This window comes from Myxine glutinosa, chromosome 9 (assembly GCF_964187855.1).
Source record: "Myxine glutinosa chromosome 9, kmMyxGlut1.1, whole genome shotgun sequence".
Lineage (NCBI taxonomy): Eukaryota > Metazoa > Chordata > Myxini > Myxiniformes > Myxinidae > Myxine > Myxine glutinosa.
Window position 1 is genome coordinate 28,529,897 of NC_136269.1, and position 16,547 is coordinate 28,546,443.

Here is a 16,547-nt window from a genome sequence, read left to right on the forward strand (position 1 = left end):
AAAGACAGTATTCTACAGCCAGCTGAGCATGGAACCCCACATGAAAGGATGTCTCAAACATAGATAAAAAGACAATCTGAAAGCCAATCTTAGAGCCTGTAAGTTTGACTCCACTACATGGGAAAAAATAACAAACCTGGACAGATCCAAATGGAGAAGTATCTGTCAACAAGCAATATCAACATTTGAGGGGAATAGAGTCAGATCCCGACAAGACAAGCGAGCACGCTGCAAAGCCAGTGCCTCCATCCATCCCTCCAACAGTGACTTCCATGTAATAGATGAAATCGGACCTGCAAATCCAGACTTGGTTTAACATCACATATGAGATGACATCAACCTAGACGGTGAAGAACTGGTCTCTTGGCTGAATACTCATCCGTTGAAGCGACGGGAGGATCTATTCATTCATTTTTCGCCTGAACGAATACTAAAGCCTGGGATTAGAAATTAAACTGTTCTGTTGCTTTATCATGACTGTGGAAAAGCTGTACCAATGGTGCAGTGCTTGTGTAGATTAGGAATGAGGAATGAAGAACTTGGGCCAGTAACAGAACAGAATAGCCGAGGTTTTTTCAAAAGGTATTTGTGCTTTATAATCTCCATATATCAAATACAATAAAATATGGGAGTAATAATACAGTATATGAAGATAATTAAGAGAGTGGAAAAATAGCATATGGTTTTAGTCTGTCCTCTAACAATTTGTAACAAGTGCATGAATCATTAATCAGTGAATGATCCAACCTACAAGTTTACAGAAAAGGTCAGCAGGCAGGATTCAGGCCAGCTATCAAACAAGCCCTCAAGCAAACAGGACAATCCAACAAATAGGACTGAAGGCATTCTGGCATGACCATTAATTACAATAAATTTAAAAAAAAATTAAATCAAAACTTTCCGTCAGCATCTAATGGACTGCATGGCACGCATCATGCCTCCCCTCATCCTATTGCCCTCTTTTTTTTGGCTGAATTACTCCCTTCCACCAAGCCGTCTCAGTCCGCATTGTACCAGGGTTTGTTGGCAACTTGCATAATCGTGCTGTGGAAAACAGGTCACTTACTCGGTGTAAAACATGGGAAAATCAATTCCATTTCATTTTACAAGCTAGTCATCCCTGCAAGAGCACGGGCGCAACGCTACACCGCCGTACAACTTATTATAGCAGCATTCGTGCAAAAGTATTTTCATAAGTGCTTGAATCAGGCTTTGGAAGCTGGAGATAGTAGCACCTAATGGTGGTGTTAATTGCAGAATGCAGACTTAAGACAGATGGAAGGTGGAAAAACAGGAAATCAACTGATAGTTTGAGGACAGACATGGAGGTGTGAAGGTTTGCCTGTTGTTGTCATGGTGATATACATATAAATTTTAGACATGACATGCATTTGTCATGCCCATTATGTTTGATAATAATAAACATGGGCAATGAGCATATAAAAAAAAAAAAAACTAGAGCGAAGTCGATGGCGTGCCATTGCAAATTCCCACGCTTCCCACCTACCTAACGCAACGTTGAAAGATGGCAAAAAGTTCCACCAGGAATAACCAAATGTAAAATTTGAAATTAATTTTTTTTTCCCCATTTTAAAACTCTGGTGACCCTAGCTCCCCACCCACTGGGGCATGAACCGGGGGCAAAATACAAAAAATCGTTACACATTTAATGCGTCTCCTAATGTTAATTTAATATATAAAGTTTCATTTAAAAATTGTTTTAAAATGTGCCCGTAATCGCATTTTTAGTATTTGACTTTCTAACCCCACCCCCAGGGGGGTAGGATCAAAAAATGATACTGCTCTCGCAACTTCTTGCCAAGTTTGGTGAATTTCTGCACAACCGTTTAGGAGGAGATAGCATGACAGACGGACAGACGGACAGATGGACGGAACAAATCACAATATGCCTTTTTTTTTTTAAAGCGTGGGTATAATAAATTAAAGAATATGGATACATATCTTCAATATTATGGCTGGCAAATCCGTGTTTTAAATCGCGATTTGAGAAAGCTTGGCATTAATTTAAGAGGACTCATACTTTTGCACCCCACTGTAGGTAATGATGAAATTGGAAAATTGTTGATAAACCAACAATAAAATAATTAATCTTCAACATAACTAACAATGGCAACTCTCGAACCACCTAACCGCTGTTGACTCAATGTATCACGGAATAATGAGTTAAATCTCGGGCTTAAAGGCAGATTGAAATTTAGCTAAAATGACAGCAATAGTCTCACTCTAGTGTCTCGATAACCTTCCCAACAGTTGCACCAGAAGCGTTTCAGTCTGCACAGCAGGAAGTCTCTGAAACAGCTTGGCGTATGCCTTCTATTATTGCCCTCCTGGCATGATACATTTCAGATTGCTTGCTTGATTCCCATATCACATCGGCTCCTCTGCATGCAGTGGTGGGTTCTAGTGTATGGTGTTGAGCGTTCTATGGGTTTGGTGAAAACTACGACTCTGCAGCAGTACTTTGGCAGCTCAGTCAAGGAGATCCAAGCTTGTTTTGCCAGCAAGCTTGGATCTCCAGGACCTAGCTAAATGCTGCCGGCCATTCCAAAGCCACGGGATGATGTGGGCCGTTAGATGGCGAGTCAGTGCTAATTAATTATCCAATCAACATCCTCATGGGACTTGGCACCGCTCTCGTAGGATGGAGCTTGCGGATAATTATCAACCTGCAAAAGGGACGGTTCACTTGGCTGCAGGTGTAGAGAAGCCAGCAATCCACCCACGGCTATTCTTTTATTTGTCAACTTTATGCCTCTCGCCATCTACACCTACCTCATTATGCTCTATACTGGCAAGAAAGAAGCCATGGGGGGGGGGGGGGCGAGGGGGGAGAGGGAATGCGGAGGTATGGCAATTGCTGGGGTGCAACATAACAATCATTTACGTGTTAAACGAACACTCCCGTCTTCACACCAAGACCGACAGAGAATTTTCATCATACACACTGCAGATATTTTTTTCATTTCACCGCAATATTTTCTATTTGCTTCCTCTTTTATTCTGTTCCAGCGTTAATTCCTCTTCTGCTTGTTGTTTCAAACTAATTATTTATTTTTGGTACTTTGCATCGCTTTCCTTTTGCCTTTTGTCATAGCTTCAGTAATAATAATAATAATACATTTATTTTATATAGCGCTTTTCAAGAAGCCCAAAGACGCTTTGACAGAGTACAAAAAACAAGTGCAAAAAGACAAAAATCAATAGGTAAATAATCAAAGCAAAAGGAAGGAGAAGGAGAAGAGATAGTCAGGGGTTAAATGCTGTGGGTTAAATGTTGAATGCAGTGTTGAACAGGTCGGTCTTGAGTGATGTTTTGAATGTGGTGAGTGAGGAGGAGTCTCTGATGGTGTGAGGTAGTGAGCTCCATAGGGTGGGAGCAGCGATGGAGAAGGCCCTGTCCCCCCAGGATCTGAATTTGGTCCGGATGGGGGGGGGGTCAGGAGGTTGGTACCAGCAGAGCGGAGGTTGCGGGTGGGAGTGTGTCTGGAGAGGAGGTCAGCCAGGTAGGATGGGGCCAGGTTATGGAGGGCTTTGTAGGTCAAGAGGAGGATTTTGTACTGGATTCTCTGGGGGATGGGGAGCCAGTGAAGCTTGTAAAGGACGGGGGTGATGTGGTCACGGGTCCGGGAATGGGTGAGTAGACGGGCAGCGGAGTTATGAATGTATTGGGGTTTATTGGTGATTATTGAGGGTGAACCATAGAGGAGGCTGTTGCAGTAGTCCAGACGGGAGGTGATGAAGGCGTGGATGAGGGTTTCTGCAGCCGTGGAGGAGAGGGATGGACGGAGACGGGCGATGTTTTTCAGGTGAAAGAAGGCTGTCTTTGTGATGTGTTTAGTGTATTTGTCGAAGGAGAGGGTTTGGTCAAAGATGATGCCAAGATTCCGGATGTGAGGGGAGGTGGATACTGGGAAACCGTCGATGTTGAGGGCAACGTTATGGGTGGATTTGGTGAGCGTTTTTGGGCCAATGATGATTATTTCAGATTTATCATAGTTAAGTTTGAGGAAGTTGATTTGAAGCCAGGATTTTATTTCAGTGATGCAGTTTGTCAGGATAGAGTGGGTGGCGGTGGAGATGGACTTGGTGGAAATGAAAAGCTGGATGTCATCGGCAAAGCAGTGGAATTGGAGACCATGACGGTGGATTAAGTGACCAAGGGGGGACAGGTACAGGATGAAGAGGAGGGGGCCAAGAACTGAACCTTGGGGGACACCTTGGGGGAGGGGAGCAGTGGGGGATTTGCAGTTATTGATGGACATGAACTGGCGTCTGTCAGAGAGGTATGATTTGATCCAAGAGAGGGCAGTGCCGGTAATGTTAAAGGTGGTTTCAAGTCGGGTGAGGAGGATGGTGTGATTGATGGTGTCAAAGGCGGCGCTGAGGTCGAAGAGGATGAGAATGTTGAGGTTGCCAGCGTCAGAGGAGAGGAGAAGGTCGTTGGTGATTTTGAGGAGAGCAGTTTCAGTACTGTGGTTGGAGCGGAATCCAGATTGGAATGTTTCATACAGGTTATTGGCAGAGAGGTGATGTTTGAGTTGAGTGGCTACAGCGCGTTCCAAAACTTTTGACAGAAAGGGTAGGTTGGAGATGGGTCTGAAGTTATTTAGGGTGTCAGGGTTGAGTCCAGGTTTTTTCAGAATGGGGGTAACAGCAGCAATTTTGAGGGATGGTGGGACGATGCCTGTAGGCAGGGAGGAGTTTATTGTTGCAGTGATAAGTGGAGAGAGAGCAGGAAGGGAGGCCTTGACAAAGCTGGAGGGGATGGGGTCAAGAGTGTAGGTGGCAGTTTTCATTCCTATGAGGAGTTCAGAGAGGTCAGTAGGGGAGACTGGGGAGAATTGAGACAGGGGTTGGCAGGATAAGGGGGGGCAGGTGGTTTGAGGGGGAGCGGGTGCGGTGGTGGTTAAGCTGTTGTAGATGTTGTCAATTTTGCATTGGAAGAATCAAAGGAAGGAGATGCAGTTGTCTACTGTGAATGACTGGGTGGTGGTGTTCAGGGGGCTGAGGAGTTTGTTTATTGTAGAGAAGAGTGCTTTTGGGTTTCCGGAGCCAGAGTGGATAATTTGAGAGTAGTAGGCGGAGCGGGCGCGGGAGAGGGCATCTTTGTAGTGTTGTAGGTGGTCCTTGTAGGCTTGGGAGTGAATTATGAGACCTGTTTTATTGCGGAGTCTTTCAAGTTGGTGAGCACGAGTTTTCATCAGGCGGAGTTCAGGGGTAAACCAGGGAGCAGAATGGGTGAAAGAAACTGTTTTGGTTTTTATAGGCGCAAGCTGGTCAAGGCAGGAGGAGAGAGTGTGGTTGTAGTAGTTAGTGAGGTCAGAAGGGGTGTGGAGGTCAACGAAGGGAGAAGTGGACAATTTTTCAGAGAGGGTGGATGAGAATGAGGTAGGTGAAAGAGCGTTTAGCTTACGGAAGTTGATAGTGCGATAATGCCTTGGTGCTGGGGTGGGGATGTTGATGGTCATAGTGATGGCTAAGTGGTCAGAGAGGGTGAGGTCGGAGCCAGAGAGATGGTGCAAAATTAATCCAGTAGAGCAGACAAGGTCCAGAATGTGACCACGGTTATGGGTCGGAAAGTTGACATGTTGAGTGAGGTTAAAGCAGGTGAGTAAATCAGTGAAGTCAGTGGTTATTGTGGAGTCAGTGGAGTCCATGTGGATATTGAAATCACCGAGGAGGGAGGATTGAGGGGGAGAGGGAACAGAGCTGGGTCAGAAAGTAGGAGAAGTCAGACAGGAATGATGGGTGTGGTTTGGGAGGGCGGTAGACGACAGCCATGACTGACTGTGTGTGACCAGAGAGTTTAAAAGCCAGGTGTTCAAATGATGGAGCAGATGAGATGGAGATGAGGCTGGTCTTGATGTCTTGTCGGTGAATTACGGCAATTCCACCACCTCGGCCCTCCGAGCGTGGTTTATTGATGTAAGAATATCCATTGGGTAGTAGTAGCATGAGGAACCCTTAATGTGCACAGATGATTGCTGCTCTCCTGTTTTGTCTTCATTTGGTTGTCTCTTTTTATTAGCCTTGCCTGTTCCCAAATGGATTGGAGAGGTTATTGTAATCAGGTGTGTGTGTGTGTGCGTGTGCGTGTGCGTGTGTGTGCATTCAATGTTAACAAAGCACCCTTGTGTGTGAAAGGGGAAGCCGAGACGAATACCCCAGGCTCTATATTGTGCTCACATCTTTCAAAAGTTGTTTTCTGTATAAAGCAACAGTAAACACCAGAAAAGCTTCAGAAATGACACCCAAGAAATCTCATGCTGACTGGACAGCCTTTGCACTAATTATCCCTGTTGTTTTTGTTTTAGTAAGAATCGCCCCCAAAACCTTACATCAACTGCCTGGCAATGTCTCAGGAAAGCGAGCTCACAGGATAACATCACTGCTCTGTGAACATGAGAACAGAATTAAATAAAACGTTTGAACTTTCATGCAATTTCCACAACATTCCATAGGTTTATTTGTACCATAATGCGGAGAAGCCTGAAGGCGAAATGTTCCATACACAATCAAATCGATGAACTCCGCTGACATACACTGCTTTGAGTGTTTTCAAAAGAAGTCCACATGCTGAGTTACCTCCAATAAAAAAATAATATTACAAATAGGCGACTGGTAACAAAACGTCTTTGTAAAATCACCTCGATGTTGCCTTCACATATCCATTCACAAGATGGGATTTTAAGAAGGATACGCGGCAAAAATGTTAATGCATGCGTCCAAGAACGGGAGCAAGGGGCCTCGGGAAATGTGTTGCAAGCTCTTGTTAAAATAAAATAAAAACGGTAAACAACTCTCGGCACCTGTTGAATGACGCCCGATCGTAGTAGCTAGTTGTACGAGTACAAACAAATGCTTTCCATTTCGAGCTTAGCAAGAGATTAAATGATTCTGCCATCTCCTAATGCTGCTCTTTCACACACAGCCGCTAGCTATCAATTGGGAGCAGTTCTAATCGTTTCGTTTCCTCGGGAAGGAGAAAAAAAAAAAAAGGTCTCTACTTTGAAACACAAGCAAAACAAATTCAACAAGGCCACTTTGATGTGAAAAAAATACCGTTACGAAAATAGCAAAAATGCTCCATCCTTGTATGTGGCAGCCGACCCCGATCACATTTATTAAACACTTGCCAGGGTGAAATTCAATGAAATACTCTAACAATTAAATTTGTGTTGTTGAGAACAAATCACTACAACCTCAACATATGATCTTCACAAAACATATTATTCGATTGTTCTGGGGGAAAACCCAAGCAGTGTATAAGTAACATACCCATTACCCACTCAAGGCCTGAACACAAGTGTTATAATAAACCTGTGTAAAGCAATTCTTTTAATAACAGGTGCACTGGTGCACCTGTAAACACGATAATAATTAAATTTGTGTTGGTGAAAACAAATCACCACAACCTCAATATACGATCTTCACAATACTATTACTCGATCGCTCCAGAGGAAAAAAAGCAGGCAGTGTATAAGCACAAGGCCCGATCGAGGCCTGAAGGCCAATTATATGGTTTAATCTGGAGTCAATTTATTTCTTTCTTTTTTATCCAAACATAGCCCTCGACCTTAATCTGGATAAAAGAGGAGGCTATGCAAAGTTTGATTGCACTAGTTCCTGCAGGATCCCAATGCAAAAACAAAGAAACGTTCTTCTTTATATATTAGATAGCAGAGTACACATCCTCTGGGTGGGTCGGGTTTGCGCATTACATACTGAATTTTTTTTTTTTTGCTATAGACATTGGGTGGTGTCTGCTTAAAAGATAGATGATCTAACTCTAAAGGGTACGTTTCAAAAGTAGTTAGTGTCTAAGGGGTCAAAAGGGTCTAATCTTTAAAGCATGAAAAAAGGGTCTAAAAAGGTCCAAGTGGTCTAAAGCTCTAAATTGTCAAGGGTACAAGCTCTCTAATCTGTCTGAAAGATGTAAGGGGTCTAAATTGTGTTAAGGTCAAAGGGATCTTGAGGGACTTAAGGGTTGTAAATGTCTAAAGGTTCTTGGAGTCAAAAGGGTATAAAAGGTATAAAGGTTGAAGGGATCTAAATGTTTCGAAAGTGACAAAAGATTCTTAAAGGTAAAGCGGTCTTAAAGATATTTTGGGTCTTAAGAGTCTTAACTCTCTGGAGTCTACTATGCGGTTAGATGCGGTAATGCGGTCAGAGCCGATCAATTCGGCTTGTAGACATTTCGGCGCATGCGTGAAGCCGATAGAATCGGCTTGTAGACTCCAGAGGGTTCAGGGTCTTAAACTTTAGGATTATTAAGGGTCTTAGAGGTTTTACAGGTCTTGGGGGTCTTAAAGGTCTAAAAGGGTCTTCAAGGTCAAAGGGGTCTCAACAGTAACTAAAGGGTTGAATGGTTTAAAAGGTACATTCCAATAGTACATATTTAATTGATGTACGAGTAGTCAGGGTGCAAATGACGTTCAAACAGTATGCAATTAACAGACATATAGTCACACAGCTTCACATACTGATGGAGTCTTGAGGGTCTTCGGGATCTTCAGGGGTCTTAGGGATCTCAAGGATCTCAAGGTTCTTTGAGGTATTAAAGGGCATTTGGGGTCGTAATGGTTTTGGAGGTCTTAAAGGATCCTGTAGCGCTCAACTTCACCAAAGGTGGCACTATTCAAACTAACTGCAACAGCAAGGAAATATACCCTATCATATACTGCTGCCAGACAAAGAAGGCACGAACTCCACGATAACCTGGCCAGTACAACCTTTTACCTCTGTGACAAATTTGGTTCAAATCTATCCAGAGGTGTAGAGTGTATAGGTAACACACACAGACAGACAGAAAGACAGATTGACATTTATAGTTACTAATACACCCGCTCAAGACAGGGGTGGCAGGAAGGGTCATTCTGCTCTGGGGTATATAGACTACAGTAGATATAGGATTGGACCTCCAGAACATTGGAGTGAGGAGTGAGGAGTGGGGAGAGGGAGGTGTTCATTTACCAAGTTTTTCGTGGAGAGCTCGCCAAGTGGGTTAAGCATTCGAGCAAGCACTCCATTCAAAACTGTTGATAAGGAACAGCTGGCTTGGCAAGCGCTAGCTAGCTGCTTGGTCATTGAACACATCCCGGGTTTCCTCCCTTTCAGTTTCATGTTAAACAGCAGAGGCGACTCTTGCAAAAAGTAATCATATGCGTTTGTGGTTTATAATATTCTTGCTTCTGGTGGGGGTCGTTGCTTCCACGAAAACAGCACGAGAAGATGCTTACAAGCGTTAACATGGCATTTGTTCAAGGAGGAGAAAGGAACCCCTTGGGGAGACGGAATCTATATAATAATAGCGTAAGGACTCGACTTTGTTATCCCTTTTATGCCGCACCCAGTGACCCGATGCCCACGGCACTAATGGATTTACGATCTACGAACCGCGCTCTTTGTTCATCACGTACAGCCATACTCGAAAAATCTGAATTAGCCGATGTTGGGGCCCAAAAGCATCCGATTAACGGCCGATACGACGCCATCTTATTGGCGTCTGCTGGGTGAAGGCGAAGCAAGCCGTCCGCTGATTGGACAGTCGAAGGCGACAGCAAGCCGTCCACTGAGTGGACAATGGGGCTAATTCCAGTCGATTTACTAATCCGTTCATTTTTTTTTAAGTCTATGGTTATACTGCTGTTCCTTTCCATTGACACATACCACTGCGCCAGTGTGGCCAGAGTGGTGCTATGCCGATTCCTATTACGAATCCATTCATTTTTCAAAAGTATATCGTAGCGTTGTCATTTAAGTAGATTGCAATAAATACGTTGTTCATATACGCACTCTTCATTCACATCTTTCTTCCTAACTCTAACTCGGACAAGCAAATCCCCTATGCCATCCATAATGGTACACTCTATCCATACACCACATCCTCCCTTCCGTGGATGTTCCACGGGTTTCGGCTAGTATTATTGGTATTAATATTGTTTTATAATAACATTAATAGAAACAACAACAACATGCATTTTAAAGGCCATTTTCCCTGCTAGAGCGGGGGTTAGCCTTGCGGTCCCCATGACAATCTTCTTAATATAATAACATTAATATTGTGCAATAATCCTTAGCGTTGTTATAAGAAGCGTCCTAGGAAAAACGCCACAATAAAGCTATCTGAACACGGATATACACCTCAACACGCAACCCCATTGGCGGAGAAAAGCCCCTTGGGGAGGGGGCAAATTAATGTGCTACAACCTTCATTGTGTGACCTTTTAGTCCTCCTGTCAAGTTTGGTTTGAGATTGGATAAGTAACGACCGAATGTATCGCGGTCAAAAATCATCATACAGACAGACACCAAATTGCATATTTTAGTACGATATAAAATAAAGAAACTGTATTTATTGTGCACAATAAGATAGAAAACATGTGCTGTATTGTGTAGTGTGTTTGATTTATGTGTTACATACCTGTATTGTGTAGTGTGTCAGTATATTTTATGAAATGAATGAATGTTTATAGTATAAGATGAGTTAAGTAGTTAGCTAAGGGACCTCATGCATATATCTCGGATAGTTACATGGGAGATGTGTCTTGTGTAAGGCGACTCATTCTTGGATGTTGGACTCAAGCCCCCTGCCCTGGTTCTGGTTGGGAACCTGTTGTATCTGGGGATGGCTCCAATATTAGAGTTGGGAAGGGGAGGTCAGGAGGAGGGGGGTGGGAGTTCGTTCATACACTCTGTGCTCAGAAATACCTGACCAAATAAATAAAGCATATTGTGTAACATCTACGTATGAATATCTTTGTTAAGGTGGAATATTAATTACTAGCAGGGACATGCGGGACATCCAAGCAATATAAATTGTGATTTCAAGTCCTCAACTCCCTTCCTTCCCCCACCCCCACCCCATACCACCCCACAAACCCCAAGTCATCAACCTCTGCCTCCCAAAACCCACGTTCTCCACCCTGACCCTTCCTCCCCTACAAAGCTTCAATCCTCTCTACCCGTCTCCACCCACAGAGCCTCAACCTCCCCCTCCCAACTCTGTCCTATATTTGCTCTCTTTCCAACCCCAAATCTCTGTCCTCCCCTCACCCCTTCCTCTCACTCATAAAAGTACAAGGGCATTCCCACATTGATCATTACATAGTTCTTCATTACCTCATCGCAACAGTGGAATATTTAACTGTTTCCCCTCCTCTCACAAACTACAGAGAAACCACAACCGAAACAGCACCAGCATGTCTCCAACATGTCATGGCCCATCACGGTCACCTGTCCAACTTACAATCCTGCTAGATATGTGGAAAACCCATGGAAATGCAACTTTCAAGTGAACATGAGCAGCCTAAAATTGTGCCAATGAACTACCCGAAATCAATTATCTTCTTCCTGATGTATAAATAAATAAATAAATAAATAAATATATATATATATACATATATATATATATATATATATATATATATATATATATATATATATATATATATATGTATATGTATATATATATATATATATATATATATATATATATATATATATATAGATATATATATATATACACACACACACACACACACACACACACACACACACACACACACACACACACACACACACACACACACACCGTGCGTGCGTGCGTCCGTCCGTCGGTGCGTGTGTGCGTCCGTCCGTGCGAGTGTGCGTGAGCGAAGGAATTCCAATTTCTGTTCGGAAGCGTACGGAAGCGAACGAATTCTAATTTGGTGTGTGGGTGTATCTACGCATAAGGAAGAACGCTATTGAGAATTGGGTCGCCACGTCAAAATCCAAGATGGCCGCCGCCATGTATGTCTGAACCTTGTGAGTGGAATATCTTAAAAAATAAGAGAAGTACCAACTTCTAATCTGGTGTGTGGGTGTATCTAGGCATAAGGAAGAACGCCATTGAAAATTGGGACGACACGTCAAAATTCAAGATGGCCACCACCATATATATGTCTGAACCTTGTGAGCGAAATATCTTGAAAAACTAAACGAACTACTAACTTCTAATCTGGTGCGTGGGTGTATCTACGCATAAGGAAGAACGCTATTGAAAATTGGGTCGCCACGTCAAAAGCCAAAATGGCCACCTTGCGTCTTCAACTTTGTCAACTCGCATCACTTCACCGACGGGGGACCGAGGCGTAACGCTTGTTTTAGCTGAGGATAATGACTGTACCTGAGTTGCTGTGTTGTCATGATTTACACCAATCATAATACAATTATTTTGCACAAATTTATTTGTAGTGTTTGTGATATTACATTTTTATAAGCAATTTAGGTTGAAGATTTAGGTTGAAAAAATATATAAAATATATATAAAATATATAAACCCATCAGCACATACAAACGGGAGGGGTAGGTGAAGACAGGAAGTTTGGGACGATTACACCTCACCACCACGAAATTAAAAACACCTCACCACCACGAAATTAAAAACACCTCACAGCCACGAAATTAAAAACACCTCACAGCCACAAAATTAAAAACACCTCACAGCCACGAAATTAAAAACACCTCACAGCCACAAAATTAAAAACACCTCACAGCCACGAAATTAAAAACACCTCACAGCCACGAAATTAAAAACACCTCACAGCCACGAAATTAAAAACACCTCACAGCCACAAAATTAAAAACACCTCACAACCACGAAATTAAAAACACCTCACAACCACGAAATTAAAAACACCTCACAGCCACGAAATTAAAAACACCTCACAACCACGAAATTAAAAACACCTCACAGCCACGAAATTAAAAACACCTCACAGCCACGAAATTAAAAACACCTCACAACCACGAAATTAAAAACACCTCACAACCACGAAATTAAAAACACCTCACAACCACGAAATTAAAAACACCTCACAACCACGAAATTAAAAACACCTCACAGCCACGAAATTAAAAACACCTCACAGCCACGAAATTAAAAACACCTCACAGCCACGGAATTAAAAACACCTCACAGCCACAAAATTAAAAACACCTCACAGCCACGAAATTAAAAACACCTCACAGCCACGAAATTAAAAACACCTCACAGCCACGAAATTAAAAACACCTCACAGCCACGAAATTAAAAACACCTCACAGCCCCAAAATTAAAAACACCTCACAGCCCCAAAATTAAAAACACCTCACAGCCACGAAATTAAAAACACCTCACAGCCACGAAATTAAAAACACCTCACAGCCCCAAAATTAAAAACACCTCACCACCACGTCATTTAAAAACACCTCACCACCACGTAATTCAAAACACCTCACCACCAGGTAATTCAAAACACCTCACCACCAGGTAATTCAAAACACCTCATCACTAACTAATTCAAAACACCTCACCACCACGTAATTATAAATACCTCACCACCACGTGATTTAAAAAACACCTCACCACCACGTCATTTAAAAACACCTCACCACCACATCATTCAAAATACCTCACCACCACGTGATTCAAAACCACCACCACGTTATTAAAAACACTTCACAACCACGGAAACAAAAGTTTGAGGGAGTCGTTAAGTGAGAACACAGACATTGCCCAGATGTGTAGATATCTATCTATAATTCCAGTAATCTCTGTGTGTCTGTGTGTGTGTGTGTTTGTCTGTGACCGCTGTTTCTCGACAACCACGGGTCCGATCTAATTGAAACTTGCCAGATATATTGCTGGGGACCTGAGGATGTGCCTTTTCAAGGTTTCATATTAATCGGACAAGTGGTTCCCAAGGTATGGTCACCGTACTCGCAAGCCGTTCGCTTTGGCTTTGCGAATGGACCAAACCATTTCATGTAAATAGAGGGGGGGGGGGGGGGTTCTGTGGTCGTTACTGCCACGTGGTTTCAAAGTTGCCAATGGACCAAACCATTTCATGTAAATAGAGGGGGGGGGTTCTGTGGTCGTTACTGCCACGTGGTTTCAAAGTTTTTTTTTGTTGTTGTTGTTTGCACGCATGTTTTTTTGCACGCACGTACGGGCAAGCACGTACGGGCAAGCACGTACGTGCGGGCACGCCCTAGTATAGATAAATGACTGCACCCGAGTTGCCGTTTTGTCATGGTTTACACCAATCATAATTCAAACAATTATTTTGCACAAATGTATTTGTAATATACGTGATATTACCTTTTATAAACAATTGAAGTTGAAAACTTCAGTTGAAAAAAAAAATTTCCCCCCCCAAAAAATACCCTTAGGACATACCGAAGGGAGAGATATGTGCATACCAGAAGTTTGGTACGATTTCACAAAAGTTTGAGGGAGTAGTTCAGTGACAAGACAACACAAGACAAGACAGACACTGCACAGAGATATATATATTTACACATAGTTAAAAGTAAATAATGACAGACTTTTATTCTTTCACAACCTTGCGAGATTCCCTAACTCCTCAGACAAAGGCCTTCATAATGACATGGGTGTTATGGTCTCTGGTCTTGTAGTTGGAGAAAATAGTCGGAAATAAATGCTGAAAAGAATGCCACAGTTTGTTGGGTGGTGTATAGACAACAGACCGCTGCCTCAATTGCTCCCAAAAGTAAAAATATATAAATAAACCAGGTTTGAAGTAAAAACATGCCCACTGCCTATGTGCATATTTAATACATCATGGTTGTTCAGCCTGGTGTTGGCTTAGCGGTTAGGGTGCCGGCTTGGGATCCTAGGAACCTGGGTTCGAATCCCGGTCGATCGCTAAATTAACACCAGTGGGGTTGACTCAGCCTGTCATCCTTCTGGGGTCGGCAAATTGAGTACACGCTTGCTGGGATGAATGATCCCGGTGTGTACCCCGGTTTAGAATAGGTACACCGTATCCCTGCGCATCGTAGGTGGTGACTAAGGGTTGGCGCCAGGAAGGGCATCCGGCCATAAAAACATTGCCTCAAACTGGGAACCATGATTGTCATGGGACCCGCAAGGCTAACCCCCGCTGTAGCGGGGAAAAAATGGCCTTAAAAACGATCATTCATTCATTTTCATTCATGGTTGTTTAGCTCAGATAAATTCCAATTATACTGGCCCATAGACTGACACTAAAGGCCTCAAGCCTAATGACTGGAGCCTGAGACCGATAACTACAGGGGCCTACACAAGTCCCGTGAAACATAACCTCCATCCACCTTTGATGGCAGAGGTAACAAAGATGGAAGTATGATTAAGGGTGCATGTGTCACAAGAAGTTACCCAACCTGAGGACTTTAGTGTTGAGACAGAGATAGAGACCAACGCTCTCAGCACGACACTCCTCATAGGTCGATGCGACAGAGCCGAACTTTCCATCATACGTTTCACCAGCTTTGTACCAGCTTGTAACCTGGAATATAGATCATTAATCACAGTACAAAGTTGTAGCTTCCCTCCTCTTTCAAAAGCCAGAACATTATCTGCACTTTCATCCTTAAAATAAAAAAAACATTCAAAGCTGTCCTGAGAAGGGTGCATTAAATTAAGCCTGTTATCACTTCCACCAATCCCTTTTGGCAATTTCTGTTGGAAAATGCAGCATTTACTCCCCTTCATTCTCTTATGCTCAAACTTCCCAAGAATATCTGGAAGGTAGATCAAACTGTACCTAATATAATATTGGGGAAAAAATATACAGCACCGACAGGATAGCTCGGAGACAGCTGACTCAAAATTGAGATATGTAGTTCTGGTTAGATTCCTAACCAAAAGATAAACTGTCATGCTTGTGTTGTTAACGCAGGGAGTCAATGTCCAAACGTAAAATACCCTTTAACTGACATATGTGGGAAAAGTTCACACCCAGACCGGGAATCGAACCCGGTCCTCTGGTAAGCTGTACCAGTGCTCCGCCATCTGAGCTATCTGGGCGACCCTGACCAAGCAAGCAATTTTCGCACACATATGATTGCCACTCTCTTTCCGTTACTGCTTCCGGGGCACTCGCTGCCAACCATAGGAGCACCAACAGCCTGCTCACGAGAGGGTCTTCCTCCAATGAGGGGGACAAATCCATGTCTGCTATTACAAACACCACTGGGGGCATAGAAACACAATTGAATAAATGAACAGGATTATAACTAATTAATTGACATATGTGGGAAATATGTCAGAGTCGCCCAGATAAGGTTCACCGGAGGACCTGGGTTCGATTCTTGGTCTGGGCGTGTACTTTTCCAACATATGTCAATTAATTATTTATACTCCTGTTCATTTCTTTAATTGTAAAATACCCTGTGGTGGGCAGGATGGGAGCCACCTTTTACACATTACAGATTACCCAGCACCTCTTGAAAAGGGTGGGCCAATGTATGGAACACTCTGGTCAAATTCTCAAATTCCTTCCATTCGGTAAAGGTAGCAATAAAATCGGTGGCATTGGTGTGCCTCCATAAATGATTCAAACCAGCAGCCAGGTGCTGCAATGCAAGAAAAAGGTGTACTTGCATTCAGAAAAGTATGTGTCAACTACCAGTTACCAGTAATGAAAACAATCTTTCCACTGAATTGTCTGCAGCATTTGCTATGTACAACAGATAACACAAGAGAAAGATAAATAAAC

General features: G+C 42.9%; 1 protein-coding gene across 2 annotated transcripts in view; it reads right to left on the minus strand.

The window, feature by feature from the left end:
- Positions 1-16,547, minus strand: part of DPP3 (dipeptidyl peptidase 3) — a 264,499-nt gene that overhangs the window by 75,339 nt on the left and 172,613 nt on the right. For both annotated transcript variants that reach the window (XM_068129393.2, XM_068129392.2), the window contains exon 14: positions 15,211-15,335. In XM_068129393.2, the coding sequence (XP_067985494.2) occupies positions 15,211-15,335 (125 nt within the window). The remainder of the gene's footprint in view (positions 1-15,210; positions 15,336-16,547) is intronic.